Raw genomic sequence first — 25,075 nt, 5'->3', positions numbered from 1 at the left:
GGGGGTCAAACACAGTATTAGTATGGTGTTCCTAATAATCCTTTAGGTGAGTATATATATATATATATATATATAGATATATATATATATATATATATATATATACATATATATATATAAATGAAACCTTTTCAAGATTACCTTGAGGCACTGTTGACTATTTTATAACATCACATATCACATCTCTATCAATAAAGTCCTCCTAAAAGAAGCACAGTTAGTAAGAAACTATTGTATTTTACTAATAACTCGTTTGGCTCTGTTCGAAGGCGGTCACATTTTTCTTCCCTCCCTCCCTATCCTGAACTTCCCTGCTTGCTCTCTAGTATTGTCCTGTCCTTCTTAAGAGACTCTCGCTGCACTATTTACAAAACCGAAATTATGGATCTGATCAACTGGTCTCTTAACGCAATTGACACCATCTTCTCGACTAGGAAAGCGGGATCTGGAGAACCGGAATGTCCCGCTGTGACGTTTGCTGCTGGCTACACGATGGACGCATGGGAGAGATGGCGGGTCGTGTGTCTGGCGGCTCTCTCCGTGGAGGACATTGAAGACATCTTCTTATTCGGAACAATGATAACTGGGTTTCTGCTATTTGGATTAGGCGTTGCCCTAAATTATCAGAAAATTAAGGAGACGGGACTGGCTATCCAAAACCTCTCAAGGCTGCCCGTCATGATGGAGGCTGTAGGCAGAGCGGTCGCCTCTGAAACAGAGGCGATTAACCGCAATATGGATTCGATCACGGCTAAGCTCTCGGCTTTGGAAAGGAAAATTGATGGACAAGGAGATCAGAATGGACAATGAGAATAGCTGTGAAACTGGAAGACAGCTGTTCGCCCAAAGACAAAACAATCTTATCTCTTTCCGGCTTCCCACAACAGAACGGCTTGGCAAGGCCGCTCTGGTATCAACTCTCCTGTGAATACTGCAGGGAGACGCTCTTTCTTCCATTCCCTCCCCCCATCAAACACCTTGTTATTGTCGGGCGCTTGTGCTCTGTCCAAGGTCGTTTCCATGGCAATTGCTATGTCGCATCACAACCTGCGAACTGAGTCGACTGGTTTGGAGTGCTGGCGAAACGGATTTCAAGGCATACGAACTCACACGAACTTACACATACACACACTCATACACCTCCCTACCCCCCATCCCACGCCTTCGTCGCTTCATCCTGTCAGTGATAACGGGTCTGTGTGTTTGCGCTGTAATGGCTGCTGGCCGGATGGCTGTTTCGTCTGAACTAGGATTACTATGCAAGTTATGTTCTTGTGTTGACTGTGCTCTATGCTGAGGTTTTTGTCTGTTCTCACACTGCACTCTCGTTCAGGAGCGTAGTGTGAGGACAATTTTTTTCTCCTCTCTTTCCTCATGTTATGCTGTATTTCTTCTTCTTTATTGCATTTCGTTGCCTTGTACCTACATGTGCAATGACAATAAATTGAATCCAATCCAATCCAATCCAATAACACAACCCTTGACAAAAAGAAAGCAAAGCTTGGTCATTCTAACTGAAGAGAGACAGGACGACTGAACGACTGGAGCAGTCTGTGATCCAGTCAGACAGAGCTGACACATACACAAACAAAAACACACACACTTTAGCCCACACAACACACACTGTGTGCTGTACGCACTTCCGGCTCTCAGAGACAGAGAAAGCACAGCAGTGCTCCACGTCACATCTGATCTCTCCAACCTCAGTGCTTAGTCATCCTGAATCATGCTTTCAACTGCACCTCAGAAGAGAAATCAGAACGAACGCAGAGCATTTCTCACACCTACATGCTGTGGCCGTTCTTTCCACTGACAGAGCGAGGTGTTGAGGTAAAACTCACCTGTTTGACATTGTAGCCTGTCTTGGCACTGGTCTCGATAAACATCACACTCAGCTCCTTGGCCCGCTGCTCACCTTCCTCAATCGTGATTTGCCTGTGAAAAGGTTGAAGATTTTTATTCATGAGTTTATTTATAAAATATTATTGAACTGTGATGACCCCTGCTGAAAAAACATGAATTTCCATTCTGGTTTATGATACTGGACCAACACAGCCATGCTGATCACCAACAAAAAATATTTTTGGATTATACTGCTAAAATAGTTAGGAAGCCTAGTGGGGACCAAGGTTTTGCTGGTTACCAGATGGTTAGCCAGTTAGCCCTATCTATCTATCTATCTATCTATCTATCTATCTATCTATCTATCTATCTATCTATCTATCTATCTATCTATCTGTCTATCTGTCTATCTATCTATCTATCTATCTATCTATCTATCTATCTATCTATCTATCTATCTATCTCTTTCTTTCTTCCACTCAGTTATAGTTTAGAGCTTAGAGAATCTATATTCATTATAAAAATGCACTTAATTATAATAATAATAATAATAATAATAAACTTTATTTTCTATAGCGCCTTTAAATGGAGATCTCAAAGCACTTTACAACAACAGATAAAACCATACACAATAAAAAGATCAAAAACAAAAACACTACAAATAAAACAATATAAAAATAATACATTACTCTTTAGAGTAATACAAATGTTTAATTAAAAGCTACCCTAAAAAAATGAGTTTTAAGGCGAGATTTAAAAGTGCTAAGAGTTTTAGCTTGCCTTATCTCAATAGGTAAAGAATTCCACAGTTTTGGAGCTAATGAAGAAAAAGCCCTATCGCCCATCAATCTTAAACGGGTTAAAGGAACACTAAGAAGACCAGTTTCAGATGAGCGAAGGTCACGTGTTGGAGTATAAGGAATTAAAAGCTCAGACAAATATTGTGGTGCCAACCCATGTAAAGCCTTGTAAGTGAGCATCAAAATTTTAAAATCAACCCTAAAACTAACAGGAAGCCAATGCAAAGACTCCAAGACCGGTGTAATATGATCTCTCATCCTAGTTCTAGTAAGAATTCTAGCAGCCGAGTTTTGCACTACCTGCAATTTGTTTAGGGTAGCTTTTGACACCCCAGCCAACAAGGCATTACAATAATCAATCCGGGTAAACACAAAAGTGTTAATCAACCTCTCAGCAACAGGAAAGGACAACATTGGACGTAGTCTCGCAATATTTCTAAGATGAAAAAAGGATGTTTTAACAGTGCTTTGAACATGTGGTTCAAAAGTTAGATTGGAATCGAAAATAACCCCCAAATTCTTTAGTTTTGTTTTAAACTCCATAGTTGAACCATCAATGGACAAAGTAACCGACCCAGCTTTACGTAATTGGTGGGGTGAACCAATAAGCATAACCTCAGTTTTTTCACTGTTAAGACAAAGAAAGTTTTGTGACATCCATTCTTTTATCTTAGAAATACATGTGGAAAGAAAATCAACAGACACAGTGTCATTAGGTTTAGTATGTATGTAAATCTGAGTATCATCTGCATAAAGGTGAAATTTTAGACCAAGAGATCTCAAAAGCTGACCAAGTGTAAAAATATAGATGTTAAAAAGCAAGGGGCCCAAAATTGATCCCTGAGGGACTCCTGATTGCACTACACCAATTTTAGACCTAAATCCACCCATGGAAACAAATTGCTTACGATCAGAGAGGTAGGACTTAAACCAATTAAGTGCAATATCAGAGACCCCAAAAACAGTTTCTAGACGAGTAATTAAAACCGAATGATCTACAGTGTCAAAAGCGGCACTGAGATCAAGAAGGATTAAGATTGAAAGATAACCAGAATCTGAAGCAATTAACAAATCGTTAGTAACCTTGACCAGTGCTGTTTCAGTACTATAGAATTTGCGGAAGCCAGATTGCAAAGGTTCAAAAAGATTGTTTTCAGTCAAATGAGAAATTAACTGAGAAGCAACCACTCGCTCCAAAATTTTAACAAGAAAGGGAAGATTGGATATGGGACGAAAATTTGAAAGGTTTTCATAATCAATGTTTGTCTTCTTTGGTACTGGGGTAACTGCAGCAATTTTAAAAGTTGGCGGGACAACCCCAGTACACAAAGAGTCATTTATAATGCTCAAAACAACAGGACACAAGGAAGCAAAACATGACTGAAACAGACTAGTAGGTATAGGATCAAGTAAAGAAGTGACTGGCTTCATTTGAGAAACCTCCTTTTGAAGAGAGTATGAATCAAGTGTACAAAAATTTGAGATAACAGTACCAGCATAAAAAACATTAACAGAAGATGACGACGATGAAGTAGAAGCACAAATACCCTTGCGTACATTATCAATCTTAGTAGCAAAAAAGTCAAGAAACTTATTACAAAGATGAGTTGAAGCAGTAACATGTAAAGAACTATTACACTTCAGCAATTTGTTAATAGAGTTAAACAGTTGTCTCGGATTTCTCTGGTTGTCATCAATCATCTTAGAAAAATAATTCGATCTAACAGAAACAATTCTAGCCTTATACTCTTGTAAACAATCTTTCCAAGCTTCATAATTAACAGTCAAACCAGAAAGACGCCACTTCCGCTCCATTTTACGACAAGATGTCTTCATCATACGCAAATCGTCATTATACCAAGGAGCAGGACGTACATATGAAACAGAACGTGACTTTTGAGGAGCAAACGTATCCAGGCCAGACAGGAGAACAGAATTTAACATGGAAACCTTTGTCTCTAATGGATCAGATGAAGAGAAACTACTTAAAGAGGAATCAATGAAAACAGAAAAATCAGAAACCTCAATTGATCTCCATTTCCGATATGTCACAATACGAGAAGAGGAGATATTGGCACCAGGTAAGTACAGATCAAAAAAGATTGCCAGATGGTCAGACAATCCTAAATCAACAGTAGACAACTGAGACACAAGAGATCCACTTGAAATCACCAGGTCTAAAATATGTCCTTTGTTATGTGTAAAACAGTCAACAAACTGATTCAAGTCAAAGCACTCCAGTAAAGACAAAAAGTCTTTTGTTAATGCAGAATCTTTTTTGTCCATGTGGATGTTAAAATCCCCCTGAATGAGAGTTCTCTCAAATTTGAGGCACAAATAGGACAGCAGCTCTGCAAATTCAGGTAAAAAGTCTTTGTTTGCCTTAGGAGGCCGATAGACTGTAACTATAGCAGTAGAGAGGGACTCAGATGTAGTCAGAACGAGGCATTCAAATGAATTGAACAAAGGAGCAGCTACAGGACTTAAACTGTATCGTTGATTATACAGCACAATGATACCCCCACCTCTACCAGAGGATCGCGGGAGATCAAATAACCCGTAGCCAGCAGGAGTAAGTTCATTAAAAAGAAGACCATCCGACTGCTTATGCCATGTTTCAACCAGACATAGAATGTCCAGTTTTTTTTCCACAATGATGTCAGATAAAGTCACAGCTTTGTTGTTAACGGAACGAGCATTAAAAAACGCCGATTTCAACAGGCACGGGGACTCAGAAAATGCCCGAGATGTCTCTTTATATATAGGCACAGACAGGTTGTTATAGTTAATCCCAGTAGGTCTGTACAGCAGCCTTTGAGGTTTACGAAAAAATGTTGGATAGGAGACAACATCAGATAGATGTGCAAAACTGCGCCTTGAAGAGCGATGGATGTAGCGTTTACGCCGGAGAATTCCAACATCTCCGCAGATTGTGTAAATGTCATTTGTCAAATGATAGTTACGCTTTAGTTTCAACAGCTGACAGACAGTGTACCTTAAAGCCATGCAGGAGGAATCCACACTAACAGCAGCCTCGCAGCAGTGTAAATCCAGAGCAGGGCAACAGGAAAGTTGGTTCCAGTAACTCAGAAATATGAGCAATAATCCAACGCGTGAGGCGTAGTTCCACATCGCCGTAAAGCAAGACGACACAACGGTCTTCCAAGCTCCAAAACCGTTATCACACAAAACCATCAGCAGTAGTAGCAAATAATAACAAACAAAACGGGAGAAAGGAGCGGCAGCCAAACGCGCCAGCGTACCCCTTCAACCGGAAGTCCAATTATACAATTTTAGATTGAAAAAATTGGGTCTTCAGGGAAAAAATTGGCTCAAGAACAACAGCGTCCAGAAAATAGATTTTATATCAGATTTTGTGCGCCAGCTGAGCAACAGCCATTTAGATGAATGGTAATGGGCTGAAGAATACTTTCTCCAGACCTCCTTGGTCGAGAGACAAGCATACCAATGTCAAAAACACAACACATGGTGGTGAGCAGCTACTGGTCTTGGCAGGAGGGATTCCACGAAGAAGAGAGGCCACATTACCAGGACTATACATGAGTAATCATTCTCCCAGTAATGGCAACCACTATCACGAAACTGCCCAGCCTTGACAGTAGCCCAACAAGATATATGAACAGCAATAATGGAAATGTGGTTTTTGATAAAGTGGTTAGAGGGTCACAGATTATGGCTGGAGTATTATCAGACAGCACAGGCTGAGACTGAGACAATGTCATCAGTCATTGCCTCCCTACCCTCATCTCTGCTAACTCTAATTAATTGATGTTGAAACTGATTAACTGCACAAAGGGAAGGCTCATTAATTAAGCCTCATTTGTATGACACACTTGTGGCATTAATCCATGGCTATGACTATGGAGCTTGTTTATGTGTGTATGTGACAGAGTTTGCGAGGGGCTGAGAGAAATGAGTAAGCTGAAGAGGTGACTAGCTGTGTCTCAGAGCAGTGAGACGTGAATAGGACATGCTGTATTTAAACCACTGAGCTTTGTCTGCTGGGACAGCTGTGATGTAACCACCCAAACTTTTGTTCTCTTCACAGACAGGAGCTCAGAGGCATTTGTGAGTTTACTTAACTCATGAATTGCATTCTTGGCTCACTGCTTCTCAAAGTATACAGCTCATCCTCTGAAAATGGTAACCCCAAGACTTGCTATTGTATAATTACTGTGATACTGAATTAAATTACATTATTTGATCGAAACACTCTAAATAGAATTCAATTTAAGTACTGTAAATTATAAAACTTGGGCAGGACAGATCCTTATGGTACTCCATACTTTACTGGTGATAATTGAGATGACTCTCCATTTAAATGAACAAAGTGGTAGCGATCGGACAGGTAGGATCTAAACCATCTTAAAGCCTGCCCTTGAATACCAGTATAGTTTTGTAATCGATCTATGAGTATGTCATGGTCTATAGTGTCGAACGCAGCACTAAGATCAAGTAATACTAGCAGTGAGATGCAGCCTTGGTCTGAAGCAAGAAGCAAGTCATTTGTAATTTTAACAAGTGCAGTTTCTGTACTATGGTGAGGCCTGAAACCTGACAGAAATTCTTCATAAAGATAAATTTTTTGCAAGTAGGAACACAATTGAGCCGACAACTTTTTCTAAAATTTTAGAAATAAACGGAAGATGTGAAATGGGTCTGTAATTTGCCAGTTCATTAGAATCTAGTTGTGGTTTCTTAATAAGAGGATTAATAACCACCAGCTTGAATGGTTTTGGTACTTGACCTAAAGATAACGATGAGTTAATGATATTGAGAAGCGGTTCTTCTGCTTCAGGTAACAACTCTTTCAGTAGTTTAGTGGGCACAGGATCTAATAAACATGTTGTTGGTTTAGATGCACTGATCAGTTTATTTAGCTCGTCCTGTCCTATAGTTATAAAGCACTGCAGTTTTTCTTTGGGTGCGATGAATGAAGCTGAAATACTAGATGCAGTAGAATCTACATTTTATATTGTATTTCTGATGTTATCTATTTTATCAGTAAAGAAATTCATAAAGTCATTACTATTAAACTGTGAGGGAATATTTAGATCGGGTGGTGTCTGTTTATTTGTTAATCTAGCCACTGTGCTAAATAAGAACCTTGGATTGTTTTGGTTATTATCTATGAGTTTGCGGATATGCTCTACCCTGGCAGCTTTTAGAGCCTGTCTATAGCTGGACATACTGTTTTTCCACACAATTCTAAAAACTTCCAAGTTAGTTTTTCTCCATTTGCGCTCAAGATTATGAGTTTCTTTCTTGAGAGAATGGGTATAACTGTTGTACCATGGCGCAGTACGTTTTTCTCTAACCTTTTTCAATTTGAGGGGGGCAACAGCTTCTAATGTATTAGAGAAGATAGTGCTCATGTTGCTAGTCATTTCGTCTTGTTCATGTGTATTTATGGGTACACAGAGCAGTTGAGATAAATCAGGCAGGTTATTTGTGAATCTGTCTTTGGTGGCCGCCCAGTGTTAATTATAAAACTAAATTGTTGTAAATATTTTTTCTCTTATCATTTGGATAACCCCACTGAACATTACATTTTAACTGGTAAAAAAAAAAAAACATTCTACCTAAATTTAGGTAATAAAAATAAAATAAAAAATATTGACTGTCTGTACAGTGTTTTTGTTTTATTGCTTTATGCATTTTCCTTTCAATTTCTGTTACACTCAGTTATGCTGTGACATGTTCCCCTTTAAAAATAATATAAATATATGCACATATATGTGTGTATACACACACACACACACACACACACAACCATTCAAAGGTTTAGGGCAGTAAGAATGATTGATTGATTGATTGATTTGATTTTTTTTTATAAATTAATACTTTTATTTGGGATACATTAAACTGATCAGTAAATATGTTACAAAAGATTTCCATTTTAAATAATTTCCTTTCCTGAATAATCCTGAAAAACTTTTTTTAATGTAAGAAATGTTGCCAAATCAGCAAATTAGATTCACCAAAATCAGCATATTTGATTGATTTCTAAAGAATCATGTGACACTGAAGAGTGGAGTATTGTTTTTATTGTATTTAAGATAAAATGCAGCCTTGGCGAGCATAAGATACTTTCAAAAATGGTATTTTAAACAAATATGGTTTTCAGTGGTCGATTCTTACAGTATTTATTTATTATTAATTACACAATATGGCGATTAAGGTAGGTGGGTTCGAGTCTCAGGTCTGGCAGGGATTGTAGGTGGGGGGAGTGAATGTCCAGCACTCTCTCCACCCTCAATACCACGACTGAGGTGAGACCCTTGAGCAAGGCACCAAACACCCAACTGCTCCCCGGGCGCCGCAGCATAAATGGCTGCCCACTGCTCTGGGTGTGTGTTCATGGTGTGTGTGTTTATTCACTACTCACTGCTGTGTGTGCACTTGGAGGGGTTAAATGCAGAGCACAAATTCCGAGTATGGCTCACCATACTTAGCCACACATCACGTCCTTCCTTTCCCTTCACTTCCTTGCCCTTAGTTAATTGAATTAATTGCATATCAAATTTGGCTGAGAAATTACCCCAAAAGATCATTTAAAGTCATTATTGTGTTAAATAAGAAAACTAAAAATTATAAAAAGAAGATCCTGAATATATACACAAATAAATTAAATCTGATTTATTATGAGCTTCAAGAATTTTTATTCTATTGCCACTTTTATTCTATTGCCACCTTGACTTCTGTCGCAGAGATAACATGGTCTCTTCAGAGATGCAGTCCTCTATTCATCCATGGCAGAACTACAGTATGAAGGTAGTTTTCTTTTTTCAAAGCAACTATGACAATTAAAGAACTTGATGGATATGAACATCAGATATGGTTTGATGTGGTTTTGTTTCATGATCAAAGTCCCTCCAAACAGCACAGATGTGTTTTTGAGCCCTTTTCTTTTAAAGAGTGTGAAACTGCTTTTCACTTTTCAATCAAAACCCTCAGGGAAGGCAAAGGGTGACAGCAGAAAAACTGATAAAATGTAAGAGACACCTTTTTTTTTCTTTACATCTAAATAAAATAAGTGACTTCAGGAAATCAAAGCAAGGACTCCAAACCTGACCCTGAAGTCTGTCTCTGTCTGATGAATGTGCTTTTGAAGTCCCTCAGTAGCCACAAGCTAAATATTTTGATATTCATGTCACAAAAAGAATGATGGGATTAAGAAGAGGACGTGTAGCACAAGTTATAAATGCTGATAGAGCAGAATGACTTGTCAGCCTTAATTTCCTGCCTTCTCTGCTGAATCTTCTGGTCATAAATGTTTTATCCGGTGCTATCTTAGGCTCACAGAAACAGCACATGCAGGTTTAGCATGCATGCGTCACTGAGTTCATATCTGACTACATTGAAAAAGTTATTGTGATTACATTCAGGAGTCCTCACTTCACTAAGTCATTTGCTTTTATCTCTAACTCTATAAAATGGCGAAAAAGCATTCAGTACTGCTGTCTGTACATACGGTACATCTGGACCTTGAAATAGTTGATTAATGTGTCTGTCAAATATTTGCTGTCAAACCCATGCTTTTCTACATAACACGTTTTTTTTTTTTTTCAAGTGGATAGTAAATTGATTGTGTTTGACACTTTAGATTAATGTACAGTATACGTTGGGTTGAACACGTCTCTTTTCGTTTGTTATTGGCTCAAGGGTAGGTAATCTCAGCTGACATCAAGTAGGGTGTCTGGAAGAGCGTAGTACCATCTGTTCCTCTGAGAGAGCAAGCATCCTCTGGACAGAAATTCATATACATTAAATTATATTAGAATTTACATATTTATATTTTGAATTTAAATGGAAGTAAGGAAATCTCACTTTTTGTAGTTAACATAGTCAATAATAATTTGCTTAGATTTGATTAGTGACCTAGAAATTGTGCAAAATCTAAACTACCTCGTATTTTGTCATAACATTTCATTCATTGTCAAAAATCAAACTAATTTCCAGAATTAATGAATTATATACATATACTAAATACAGCATGTGATGTACAGTGTGTATCTAAATACTGTATGTGATATGTGTGCATATATTGCATGTATATTCAAAATTATATAAATTATATATACACACATACCGCAGCAAATGTTCTGACAGGTTGCTCACTCCTGATTTATTACTGGGTGCCATGGCAACAGTCTGACCCAAGGTTTTTAATATCTTTCCTGTGCGCAGAGACACTCACTGATTACACTGTGGCAGAGGATCCGCCTCCAGTCGTATAACTGCCTCAGTCGTCCAATCGTGATTGTAGATCCAGAATCACAACAGGAGCAGTTGGCAAAGAGCATCTATAGAACACTACTAATACCGTATTATAAGGTGCACGTGAAGTTAACAGCACATTGTCACCAGTAGCAGGGCTCGCAAAATTTCAAAATCCATGGTAGCCCTTCGGGCAGGTACTCCTCAGATTTTGGTAGTCCGAAAATTAATTTAACTAGACCAAATAAAATAAATACCATAAATGTCAATCAAAAACATTTTCAATACACAAATATCAACGAATATCAAGGAAAGAGTTTTATTTTACTATTTACAAGGTATCTGCAGAATTCTTAAAAATCTATTTAAGGCAATTTGAAAATTTATTTCTTACACCATTTAACGTTTTTAAAACTGTCTAAGGCCTTAAAAACTCTTCAATTTAGTTGTATCAAATTTAAGGACCCGTGGGAGCAATGTTCCCTCTAATTTTTTTTTTCTTGCTCAGCAAAACTTTTCTCTTTTGGGCAATACACTGCAGTTCAAAAATTTGGATCAATAAAGTTTTTTTAAAGAGGTTTATTTTGCTCATCAAGGCTGTATCTATTTGATAAAAAAAATACTGAATATTATTTGACAAAATAATATTGTGAAATATTATTGCAATTTCAAATAAATGTTTTCTATTTTAATATACTTTAAAATGTAATTAATTCCTGTGAAGCAAAGCAGTATTTTCAGAGTCACATGATCCTTTAGAAATCATTCTAATATGCAGATTTTTAATCAATGTTGGAAACAGTTGTACTGCTTTTTTATTTGTTTAATACGGGTTTAATATTATAAAAATAATATTTTTTTGGGACCTGTGATATTTAAAAAAAATAAAGTTAAAAAGAACAGTGTTTAGTCAAAATAGAGATTTTGTGTTGCAATATAAACTATTCAAACTTTTGGGGGTCAGAATTTTTTTCTTTCTTTTTTAAAGATACTTTAAAAAAGTTTAAAGAAAGTTAAATAAGCTTTATTCAGCAAGGATGTGTTAAATGGATAAAATTGATAGTAAAGACTTCTATTGTTAGAAAATATTTCTATTTTGAATAAATGCTATTCTTTTAAACTTTTTATTAATCAAAGAAAAAAATATGAAGCAGCACAACAGTTTCAACACTGATAATAAATCAGCATATTATAATGATATCTGAAGGATCATGGGACACTGAAGGCTGGAGTAATGATGCTGAAAATGATCACAGGAATAAATGCTATTTTAAAGCATAGGTATTAAAATAGGAAACCAATATTAGAAATTACAATAATATTTCACTATATCACAGTTTTTCCTGTATTTTTTAAATGAATACAGCTTTGATGAGCAAGAGACTCAAAGTCAAAAACCTGATAAATAACTGATCTTGTTTTTGAGTCTATAATATAGGCCTAACATATATTATCAAAACTATTTAAACTGATAGAATAGAATAGAATAGAATAGAATAGAATAGAAACTGAAGCAAAACTTAAGCTGAGATCTGTAAGTTAAATAAAAAAAAAAAAACATGAACATGAATTTTTCTATAGCTGTCTAAACATCGTTATGAAGTACAGTTTGTACAATACTCTTGTGTGTGACTGTATGTCTCAGAGTTTTGTTACCGTTCTTTGCCCATCCTCCGCTATTTCCAGCACTTAATCAAGCCACTCTCCTTTAATACATGAGGACGTTTTATTTCACATGTCATTGCGTTTGCGTTGGCTCTCGTGTTGAGCGCACTTCGACCATTGAAGTATTCAGTTTCTACAGCGACTCATTTGGTGCATCGTTCTCTATGAAACCTGTAAACCGCATTCACCGGTCCTAACTCGTGACATCAGCTCTATAGCGGTTTGCCCGAGCATTGCTACTCTTTCCCTTTTACTGGCGGCATTCAATCAAATGGCTTCCCAACTCATTTTTGTGTGCACGAGGCATATTAATTTTTTTGTGCGCGGCCGCGGTGGAAGAAGAGTGCGCTCAGTTTAGAGGGAACACTGCCTGGGAGCCCTGTATTTAAGGTAGCCCGTTGGGCAGGGCAGTGATATATTTTGGTAGACCGACTGGAAAACGCAATAGCCCCGGGACGTCGGGCTAGCGATTTTGCGAGCCCTGAGTAGTAGTACAGTATGTCTAACGTCATAGCATTCATATTTAACGGAACTAATGTCCAAGATGCTAGGCCCTGCTAAACCTTTCACTTCCTCTGGCACAAAAACTACATGGCACTTTCTGCAGGGCGCAAACACTTTAATCCTCTCCAGGGCATCGTGCCACCGTTATACAAATCCCACAGTGTCTGTCTTCACAACAACTAATTCAGTATCATCTACTGCTCTAAAGCCAGTCTTATCTAGTAATGTCAAACAGCCTAAATCTAGTCTCATTCGATAGGCAAAATTCAACTATGTTACAACAGAAGTCATGAGAAATTTTAAACATTTATTTTTACACAATGCAAATCTATGAAATATTAAAATATATATTTTTGATAAAACTGTATTTTCACACCGTATTGCCCACAACTGCCACTCACTGGATATTTTCTCTTTTTCGGACCATTCTCTGTAAACCCTAGAGACGGTTGTGCGTGAAAATCCCAGTAGATCAGCAGTTTTTTAAATAGAGACCAGCCCGTCTGGCACCAACAACCATTCCACGTTCAAAGTCATTTAAATCCCCTTTCTTCCCCATTCTGATGCTCGGTTTGAACTTCAGCAAGTCGTCTTCACCACATCTAGATGCCTAAATGCATTGAGTTGCTGCCATGTAATTGGCTGATTAGCAATTTGTGTTACCAAGCAATTGAACAGGTGTACCTAATAAAGTGGCCGGTGGGTGTATGTATTCTATTCTGTTCTGTTCTATTCCATTCCATTCTATTGTATTCTATTCTGTTTCAATGGAAGGAAAATCTGATCGTTTACAAAAAAGATCACATGATCATGTCTACATTTGATTAGTAATGAAGAAATAGTGCAGAATCTTTAATAATTTTGATTTATTTGATGTCTTAACATTTCTTTGTATTAAAAATTTTGGTCACACTTTATTTTAAGGTCCAATTCTCGTTATTAACAAACCATTAACTACAACTTTTGCCTCAATAAACTCCTAATTTGCTGCTTATTAATAGTTTTGTTAAGTTTACGTATTGGGTAGGTTTAGGGATGTAGAATATGGTCATGCAGAATATGTCCTTTATAAGCACCAATAAACAGCCAATATGTTAATAATAGGTATGCTAATAAGCAACTAGTTAATAGTGAGAATTGGTCCCTATACTAAAGTGTTACCAAAATTTACCAAAAGTCTATAGAAGGAATAAGTCTTATAGTCTAAAAAAACAAATATGGGTGCGAATCACTGATAAACAATTTTAGTTTTCTGGGTGAACTTTCCCTTTAAAATGCTCGAAAATGCTTGAAAATGTTTGGTAGCTCAGAAACAGGCTGTGCAGATTGTGTCTCAGTTTGTGTTAGAGAGCAGTGAGAGACTCTGTAGTTGGACTGGACAATAACTGCCCGTCAGAGAACTCAGGACGAAAGGGCACGCTGATGTTGCATAAAAAAGGTGAATGTCACCTTTGAACCAAATTAACCTAATTCTTGATAGGCAATGAGATGTCAAACAAAGCATACTAAACTCAATTTACAAAATGAACTAAATGTACAGGCTGAGATAATGAGAGCTGATGGGTGTTTCATCTTAGCACAGAACTACTGTAACTGCCTCCATTATGAGCCTGTTACTCTGTTCCTGCAGCCCCCTCCACCTGACACATTCCTTCAGTCGTCAGGGAAACAAATCCTGCATAAACGCTCATATTAAAACACCTTACAATACAAAGAGTTCAGCTCTACCTCAGCATGCCTTATTGATCCCCATGGTGACTTATTACAAACAATCAGAGTTTCTTTCAAAAACATATTTCCTGCTAAGTGACATGTTTACTCTCTGACCTCATGAACAAAAAATATATTGTGAAACATATGCATTACAAAGTGACACATTTAAGCTTTAAATAAATGCACTCTTGACCACATGCATTATTAGAAACATTCTTCATATAACAGATCATCTAGATTAAACTTTAAAGGAAAACACCACCTTTTTTCCATATTCTAATATGTTCTTCCCTCAACTTAGATGAGTTGATACATACATCTCCTGTCTCAGTGCGTGCACTCAATCACTGTATCGAGCGGCGCCACTATGCTAGCGTTTAGCTTAGCACCATTCATTCCTTAGGATCCAAACAGGGATTAATTTAGAAGCCACCAAACACTTCCATGTTTTCCCTATTAAAAGACAGTTACATGAGTTACACGAGGAAGTATGGTGACACAAAATAAAACGTGGCGATTTTCTAAGCGGATAAAAATGCTAACTATAATGTATGGCGGAAGAGCACTTCGCAGCACTTCGACCTCGGCGCAGTAATATCATCTCTCCTGAAAACTCCCCCTCCGCACTTCGACCTCAGGAGTGATGATATTACTGTAACTGTCTTTAAATAGGGAAAACATGGAAGTGTTTGGTGGCTTCTGTTTGGTGGATTCATCCCTGTTTGGATCCTAAGGAATGAATGGTGCTAAGCTAAATGCTAGCATAGTTGCGCCGCTCGATACAGTGATTGAGTGCACGCACTGAGACAGGAGAGGTGCGTATCAACTCGTCTAAGTTGAAGGAAGAACATATTTGAATATGGAAAAACGGTGGCGTTTTCCTTTAAGTACATACACAATGACAGGATCTAAGTAGTTAGGATCTAACTAGAATTGCAAATGGCTCTATATCATATAAATACATTATAGTAAAATGCAATGATAAAAGAAAGTTTACTTAAACACCAAATCTGCATATTAGAATGATTTCTGAAGGATTTACGATAAAGTGACCTGCAGACTAGAGTAATGGCTTCTGATAATTCAGCTTTGCCATACCAGTAATAAATTACATTTAATAATTTTAATTTGTAATATTCACAATATTACTGTTTCAAATAAAGGCAATAAAGAGTCGCCTCAAAAGCCACACTGCATTAGATAACAAATTGTCAGACCAAGTGGTATCTGCAAACAGATAAACAATCAAGTTCTCAGGTTTACTGCCATAACTGCTCTTGCTTCTAAAAAACTGTTCTGTTTCTAAAAATTGTTTTGTTGTTTCAAAGTCTCTTAAGACCGAGAGCTGTGAATTAGTATGGATAACCTGCTCTTTGCTCAGGAGGTTCAATGGAGGATGAAAACTATAGAGGCAAGTTATTATTGAACAAAAAGAGAGGAAAACATTGACCTCCCTCTGGGACACAGTTAGAGAGAGAGGAAAACGACAAAAGAGAGAGAGACTGAGCTGCATTTTATCCCTGAGCTCCCACGTCTCTGAAGGACTGAGTAAGTGAAGCATGAAATGCCCATTTCTTACAGAAGTTTAATTTGTTTGATGGCATATTTTTCTGATCTGTTAGCTACACTGTAAAAAAAAAAAAAGAAGTTGAGCCAACTTAAAATTTAAGGCAACCAGCTTCAGCAGATTTTTGAGTTCTCTCAACTTGTTTTAAGTTTATACTACAAAAAGTTGAGAATCTCCTACAAAAATAACTTGAGAACTCAAAATCTGCTGAACCTGGTTGCCTTAAAATTTTACAAGCTGCTGGTAATTTACATTACAGTCAAGTTATTTAAAAATAGTAATGATCTAAACAACAACAAAAAGTAACTTATTACACTGAAACTATTCAAGGGGGAAATATTTTTTAAATACAAAAGAAAAAAGCAACTATGTGATTTATTTTTTTCAGTCAGAGTAATATTTATCTGAGATTTCAAATAGTGTAACAATATTAACTTGAACATACATGACCATTCAAACTTTTGAGGTCAGCAAGATTTTGGAATGTTTCCGAATACAGTAAAATAGTCATATTTTGAAATATCATTACAGTTTAAAATGACTTGATTTCTATTTGAATATATTTTAAAATGCAATTTATTCCTTTGATGGCACAGTTAAATTATCCTTCAGAAATCATTCCTATATGTTGATTTGATGCTTAAGAAACATTTCTCATCACCAATGTTAAAAGTATCATGCTTCTTATTTTTGTAAAAACTGTGGTACTTTTTTCCAGGATTCTTTCAAGATGAATATAAATTTCAGAAGAACAGCATTGATTTGAAACAGAAATGTCTTTATTGTCACTTTTGATCAATTTAATGAATCCTTGCTGAATAAAAGTAAAAAAAAAAAAATCTTGCTGACCCCACACTTTTGCATGGTATTGAATATATTCCCACTAAATACAGAACGCCAAATTATACCATATAATTGAGTCAATAGCAGTGATGAAAAGCTTAAAATCTTAAATGGAGAAGGTGAATAATTTAAATGAACCATCCCAACGAATCAATTCACTAAGAATAATTATACTTCTCAACACTATATACACTCAACTCACTCAGCCATGTGCACAAATATATAACAGTAATGTAGCATTCTGCCACACTATATTGTAACAGGTTGGGGGGGGGGGTAGCTTGTTATTTTAAAACTTAATTGTAAGTTAATACTAGTTAGTGTAGTAAAGCATCACTACATTGACTTAGTTACCATCCAACACTCTCAGGGAGAGATCATTTTAGGGCAAACCTTCTCTGAACAATGTGTTATTTTTGCATTGCTTTCTTTACCTCTTATCTTTCACACAAATACGGTTTGTTTTCAAGTTATCCGTCATCCTGCATTCCCACAAATCTGAAGTGAGAATAAGGCTTCCTTTTGGTTTTTCAGAGAATCTCTTTAATGAAACTGTCAGCTTCGATTCACACGCTGGTGAGTGAAGCAGCCTTGTTAAGCAGCTTAATAATAAAAGCATGTGAGAAAGATTGAGAGTGAGACAACTCACCTCTTATCTGCCAGATCTGTTTTATTGCCCACCAGCATGATGATGACATCACTTCCTCTCTCCGTTCTCACATCATCGATCCATTTGGAAGTTTGCTGGAATGAATTCACATCTATATAAAGAAAAACAGAGACAGAAGGTGGTAACTACTTTGTAGGGCAAATACTGAAATAATCTAGATTTTGGATTCTACAATTCTACAATTAATATTTTTAATGTATTAAAAATTATTTGTGTGCCATTCCGTAAAGCGAAAGAGAAAGAGAATGATCCACCTGTACCCTTCTGAATATTTTTAAGTATTGTTTTAAGTTCACCTTAATATTTTTAATATTCCATAATTGTTAATAAAAGTTTAATTAAAAACAATCTGATAATCTGCAGTTTAGGCTAGAATACTACATTGTAATGTTAAATGGCTATAATTGCTACTTTTATGCCCAGAAATTGAGGGGGAAAAAAATCCATTTTAATGAAGCATCAGTATCAGTGATACTGCCCTTCACTCATAGTACTTAGTAAAAATATGCAATAAAATTTATAAATAAAATATTGAATTATATTAAAATAATATCTTTATGTTGTTTCCACATTAATCTGTACAGTATATTATACATGAAAATATTTATATTTCAACAAATTTAAACATTAAGTGCAGTTAATTAGAGAAACCTGTGAAATTAATCAGGTATTTATTTAACTAATCAACAGCCGAAACATATTTATAATTTGTGTTGATAATATCATCACTATTTCCATTAATACCTTGGTTGGAGGGTAAATTATTTTAAACATTTTTAAGTTGAATTTTTTTTATTTTATATATTTTTATTATTATTAAATGTATATGGGGTTGAGCATATATAATTTCTTACCTTCTTACAAAATGCAGTGAATATATTCCAGATATTGTGCACCACTGTGTGCTATTGTCATATTGTTGAAATATTCAATAAGGTTTTATTATGGCAGTTATACCTGTTTATGTGCAGCCTGACTTCCGTGAACCTGCTTCTGCTTCAAGGTGAAACTGACTTTGGCTGCTTTACCAATAAAATCAAGCTTTGTGTTTCCTGTTTATACCAACAAAGCTGTGCGCACCGCTAACTCGGTCTCTAAAAGTCACAGTGGGGCTTACGAACAATAAAACTGTCATCTTTTTATTATGAAAAATAACCTACAGCTGCTTCTTATATATTTGGGGTTGAATCTATCTGGTTATAGTGTTAAACAAGGCTAGACCTTTACTGACAGAAAATAATCACTGATCACATCTCAAATTGACAAATCGGGCAGCTGTAATCATGTTAACCGCTTTGATTTTTTGGCTCTTGGTAATATATTTCAGAGCTAAAGGATGTTTGATCATTAAAGTTACACTCACTTGTGATGTCATACACCACCACAGCTACGGTGGAGTCTCTTATATAGCTCGGAATGAGGCTCCTGAAACGTTCCTGGCCTGCTGTGTCCCACAACTGCAATCGAACCTGCAAGTCAGAGACCCCCAACTGAACAGTCAAATTATTCAGCCTCTCAAACACACATATAGACACAATTACATAAACACGTGCAGAGCCAAGCTAGGAGCTTGATCAATATGACCTTATAAAACCACAGCAAACTGCTCTGCTGAAGGTCATGGAATCATTTCTGGGTTATAAACTCCAGACATCTCTAGAGGATACGATCTATTTTCTTGATACATGAGCTTCCAGCCATATACTAAAACTGTCAGGAATTCAGCTGGTATAATAAAAAAGCTTTGGAGATTCAATATGGTTCATTAAAACTCTTCTCTTTTGACATGGAATAAAAAACACTGCTGTACTGCTGTATTAGAACATGCTAGACTGCTTACCGTTCTGTCCTCCAAATACATGGTTTTTGACAGGAAGTCGATTCCAATTGTCGCCTGTTATGACAGAAGGAAAACATTATGTAAGAACAAAATGAAATCAGATGCTGAAATTGAGTGGAAATATGGCTGTTTTCAGGCAAGTTGCAAATCTAAAGGCGTTCTAGATATCGTCCCGAGAATCAGAAGATGCTGTCTAGATTAAAACAGACAGCCGTTACGTTCTGCCTGTCAGTTTGATGATGGTAATAACTGCTATACATGATCACTCTGTTCTGGGACCTGCCTCTCTTTATGATATATTATACACATACGAGTTAAATGTATGTCTGTTCACTGTACCATATTGGGTATCTGCCAATATGAAGTATTTCACTGTTGTCTATATTACACAAAATTTGCTAATCTTGTATATTAATAGCAATTCTGAATGTTTATTTCTCTTATTTTTTACATTTATTTATACTTTTGGTATTATCTAATGCTCCCTTAAGGTTAATTTTTAAAAACACTAACAACTTAATGACACTTTAATGATAAGGAAATCTTAATATATTTTTTTCATACTTTAAACCTGCTGATTGTAATTTGTGTTGCATATAATAACTTGTAGCATGTAAAGTGACTGATTTAACATTTTAGGGTTTCATTTTTTCAATTAATTGAATTTATCTTATGTGTGTGTGTGTGTGTGTGTGTGTGTGTGCGTAGCCATTTGGACAAATTATAAGGTATAAAAATAAGGTATTTTGTCATTTTTGGTACTCAACATTTTGCTAATAACTTAATTTTGTAGGAATAAAATTCCTACATGAAAAACATAATAGTCACCAAATAATTCTGAATAAATCCCACAACAGACCCTCTGATTTCCTTAATGCTTGTTTGTGTTTTAATATTTGTGTTTTACTTGATATTCTCAACCAATCACCACATAGAATTTAAATGTAGAGATGGGCTGCCAACATTATTGTAAGATAAAATGATGCACTGGCTCAGGCCACCTCACATCTGCATTGGTGAGATTACTTGAACACCTATAGAATGAAAGTGCCTTCTGTCGTTGAAAGCTAATTCATTCTCCACTGGTGCTTTTATTGCAATAAGAGTGCAGTCGATTGTGTCGATTACATTTGTAAAACCAGTGATTGCTGTAAATTGCTTTTTGAGTGTGTCTGTTGAATTCAACATGCACCACGTTTTTAAAATCCTCTGTTCAATTTGCAAAAAAAAAAAAAAAAAAAGCCAACTATGCAGAGATTACATATGCTTGGGTGGACATTTGCATAAATGGTATATACACTATTATGCTAAATTTGTTGTTTATTAATCCAGATGCATTTTACGGAGGTGTTTTGTGCTTTTATCTGGATGGCTCCTGGTCTCCTCAGTTTTAGCTCCCTGTGGGCAGCTGCTGGATCGATAGGGGTCCATAGATCAGTGAGATCTGAGGAAAACATCATGGATGTCTGCAGTACAGAGGACTGGCCTTTCTGTGTGTGATTCAGTTTGATTGTGATAAGTGTAACATTTCTATGGCACAAAAGAGCAGATAAGGACAACTAGCCACCACTGAAGAGCCAAGCCTCAAGAATGAATCTTATTAAATGCAATGTTTCAAATAAACATTCAAAGATTCGTTGCAATTTATTTCAGATTAGATATTTATTAGCCAAATCAAATTTATTTGCATAGCAATTTTCACAATGCAAACGGTTTCAAAAAATTTATCAAGATGTTAATATTTATAATATCTTATTCCCTTAATGCCATAGTCACATTTAGCTGATTAGAGCTGGGCGATAATATAGCTTACATTTTGCAATGATACAAGCAATTGAGATATGCTATATAGAAGGCTATACTGTATATAGCTTCATTTGAGTGTAATGTATATACAGTGCCCTCCACTAATATTGGCACCCTTGGTAAATATGAGCAAAGGCGGCTGTGAAAATAAATCTGCATTGTTTATCCTTTTGATCTTTCATTAAAAAAAATCATAAAATTCCAACCTATCATTGAAGTAAAACATTTGAAAGTGGGGGGAAAATCTCATTGTGACATAAATGCTTTCTCTGGTTCATGTTGGTCACAATTATTGGCACCCAATTATTGTAATGTCCTTTTCCCAGAGTAACAGCTCTGAGTTTTCTCCTATAATGCCTGAAGAGTTTGGAGAACACCTGATAAGAGATCAGAGACCATTTTCTTCATACAGAATCTCTCCAGATCCTTCAGATTCACAGCTCCATGTTAATACTTCTCTTCAGTTCACCTCACTCATTTTCTGTAGGGTTCAGGTCAGCGACTGGGACAGCCATGGTAAAAGATTAATTTTGTGCTCAGTGACGCATTTTTGTGTTTATTTTGATGTTTGTTTTGGATTGTTGTCCTGGTGGAAGATCCAAACACGGCCCATTATAAGATTTCTAAAAGAGGCAGTCAGGTTTAGATTTTTTTATCTGTTGGTATTTGATAGAATCCATGATGCCATGCATCTGAACAAGATGTTCAGGACCTCTGGCAGAAAAACAGGCCCACGACATTAAAGATCCAGCAGTATATTTAACCATCGACATGGGGTACTTTTTTTTATCCCTGTTTGTACTAAACTCGTCTGGTGGGTTTGCTGCCAAAAAGCTATTTTTTCAGTTTCATCTGACCATAGAAGCCAGTGCTATTTGAAGTTCCAGTCGTGTCTGACAACTGAATTAGCTGGAGTTTGTTTTTGGATGAGTGAGGAGAATTTTCCTTGAAACCCTCCCGAACAATATGTGGTGATATAGGGGATGTGTGATATATATATTTTTTTAGGTTTCTGACCCCAAGATTCAACTAATCTCTACAATTCTACAGCTGTGATCCTTGGAGAGTCTTTGGCCACTCAAACACTCCTCCTCACCGTGCATTATGACGGTATAGACATGTCCTCTTCCAGGCAGATTTTTAACATCTTTAGTTGATTGGAACCTCTTAATTATTACCCTGATGGTGGAAATGGGGATTTTCAATGCTTTAACTCTTTTCTTACAGCCACTTTCTATTTTGTGATGCTCAATCTTGTTCTGCACATCAGAACTATATTTTTAGGTTTTACTCTACAATTACAATCCTTGTTAGGATAGGACAATATTTGGCTGAGATACAACTATTTGAAAATCTGGAATCTGAGGGTGCAAAAAATCAAAATATTGAGAAAATCACCTTTAAAGTTGTCCAAATGAAGTTCTTAGCAATGCATATTACTAATCAAAAATGAAGGTTTGATATATTTATGGTAGGAAATTTACAAGATATCTTCATGGAACATGATCTTTACTTAATATCCTAATGATTTTTGGCATAAAAGAAAAATCAATCATTTTGACCCACACAATGCATTTTTGACTATTGCTACAAATATACCCCAGCGACTTAAGACTGGATTTGAGGTCCAGGGTCACATATAAGTGCTGTGACAAATCCTGGTTAGTCTAGTATCTGGACTATTAATTGACAGTTTCATACAAATCACAATGTCATGTGTTTGTGAATCTACAACTTATGATATGTGAGACTAAAAACAACAGTTTGTCCCTCAATTCATTTGCACACAGCTGGTCATCAGCATCATGATCACGCATCTGTTTCTGTAGCGATGCCAGCCCACTGTGCTGTCTTCAAAACAGGAGCAGTGAGCTCTTTCACCCTGCCACTCTGTTTCTTTTTCTTCTGTTTTAAGTTTCAGTGTGGGTTTCTCTTTCTCTCTCTCTTGCTCTACTTTCGGAACATAAAAGAGATAATAAATCATTGTGAATTAAAAATAACCTTCAATTTAATATATCAAATTTTAAGCTAACGTTTCAGACACTATTTTTTATATTACACATGAGGCATATAATGTGCTTTTCTTAGCTTATTCCAGTGATTCCTGCACTGCTATTTACCGCCTCCACTGAATCTAGTGAAAAGAAATTATATTTTATTCAAATTGCTGTCAAAATTGAATGTAAAGAGAGATGAAAAGAGCTGGGTGCTGCAAAATAAAATGAAGACAACTCTGGTTGCTATTGCTTTTCATTAGAGTCTGATTCATTAACCAGTGACTCATATGAACTGGTTCTTTTAAGAAATCGGTCAAAAATGACTTATAAATGTACAAGTTATCAAAAAGAGAAAAACCTCTATGAACCATATTATGAGAACCTCATGTTGTTCCAAAATTGTATGATATTCTTTCTTCTGTGTAAGATCTTTTGAAAAATGGCTTTTTTCATGCAATGCAAGTCAATGGGGTCCCATATTATTCGGACTCCCAACATTTTTCAAAATGTTTTCTTCTGTGTTAAAATTATGGAAAAACTAAATTCTGGTTTATGCTTCGTGCAGGCTTCAAAACATACATATTAAAAGGGATTTCTGTGACAAAAATAAAAAAGAAACCTCCCGTGTCAAGATGAAAACCCAAAAGGTGTTGAGCTTTTCAAGGAAAGAAGGCGAGAAAGAGAGAGAGAAAAAAAAGTGACGCCGATGTTAAATATAGAAACTTGCACAGCTAGAGGAGTGCTCGCACAAAGAGATCCAGAATGAATTATTCATAAACATTTTTAATTATTAAGCTTCACACACATCAGCTTTAAAACACAGTGTGGTTTCCAGCACAACTCCTCAAAAGCCTCAGAGGAAAAAGGTGTTCAGATAAGAAAAGGGAAATTGAATTCCTGTAACTACTAAAATTCCAATAAATAAAGTGTAACTGGCAAATAAAACTGTGACAAGCACACAAACAAAAGTTGTTGCTTGAGGTATCAAATGAGGAAGAAGCTAATTATAAGTCTTTACATAGACCTCCAATACACTGCTCAGACAATACTGTCAGACAGTCGGTGACCTGAATTATGCCTATTAAGAATATTAGCATGAATATAGACTATAATGAACATACAAATCTAAAACATTATGAAAAAGCATCCATCATAGCCGATATCGCACAGCAGACGGCACATGCCTTTAGACAAAGTACACCAGTTTCCAGGGCCCCTAGGGAGGGTGGCAGGAGTTTGATTGGAATCGAACGCCAATTAAAACTCCACCAGAAGAGAAATTAGCCACACTAATCTGCTCCACAAAGCACCACCTTGAGTGAATGTCAGGCCAAATCCTGTTTATCTGTTTATCTTTCTATTTGCATTTAATCAAAGCATAAATTTTAAGAATGCAACATGCCCCAGGTGAGCAGACTCAAAGCATGCTGGGAGCTTAGCTGCATACAAAGTGCCTGTCTGACTGAGATTGTACAGTCAAAGCCTCCAAATCACATTACGAAGAATGGAAAGCTGACCTGTAGATGAACATTTGTCAAATTCTACAGAATCAAATCTAGGCCTATGACTGAGTTGGTATTTATCTGT

The 25,075-nt window shown here is 36.3% G+C and overlaps 1 protein-coding gene across 2 annotated transcripts in view; it reads right to left on the bottom strand.

The window, feature by feature from the left end:
- LOC306845188 (ras-related protein Rab-6B) overlaps positions 1 to 25,075 on the bottom strand; it is an 82,654-nt gene that overhangs the window by 13,665 nt on the left and 43,914 nt on the right. The window contains exons 3-6 of one of the 2 annotated variants that reach the window (XM_079377838.1): positions 19,686 to 19,739; positions 19,209 to 19,335; positions 17,825 to 17,936; positions 1,842 to 1,935 (exon numbers count right to left, since the gene is read on the bottom strand). In XM_079377838.1, coding sequence (XP_079233964.1) covers positions 1,842 to 1,935; positions 17,825 to 17,936; positions 19,209 to 19,335; positions 19,686 to 19,739 — 387 coding nt within the window. The remainder of the gene's footprint in view (positions 1 to 1,841; positions 1,936 to 17,824; positions 17,937 to 19,208; positions 19,336 to 19,685; positions 19,740 to 25,075) is intronic. The other variant, XM_079377839.1, reaches the window with a different exon arrangement.

This window comes from Barbus barbus, assembly GCF_936440315.1.
Source record: "Barbus barbus genome assembly, chromosome: 25".
Lineage (NCBI taxonomy): Eukaryota > Metazoa > Chordata > Actinopteri > Cypriniformes > Cyprinidae > Barbus > Barbus barbus.
Note: the sequence above shows the minus strand (reverse complement) of the source record. Positions and strands in the feature narration are given on the sequence as shown.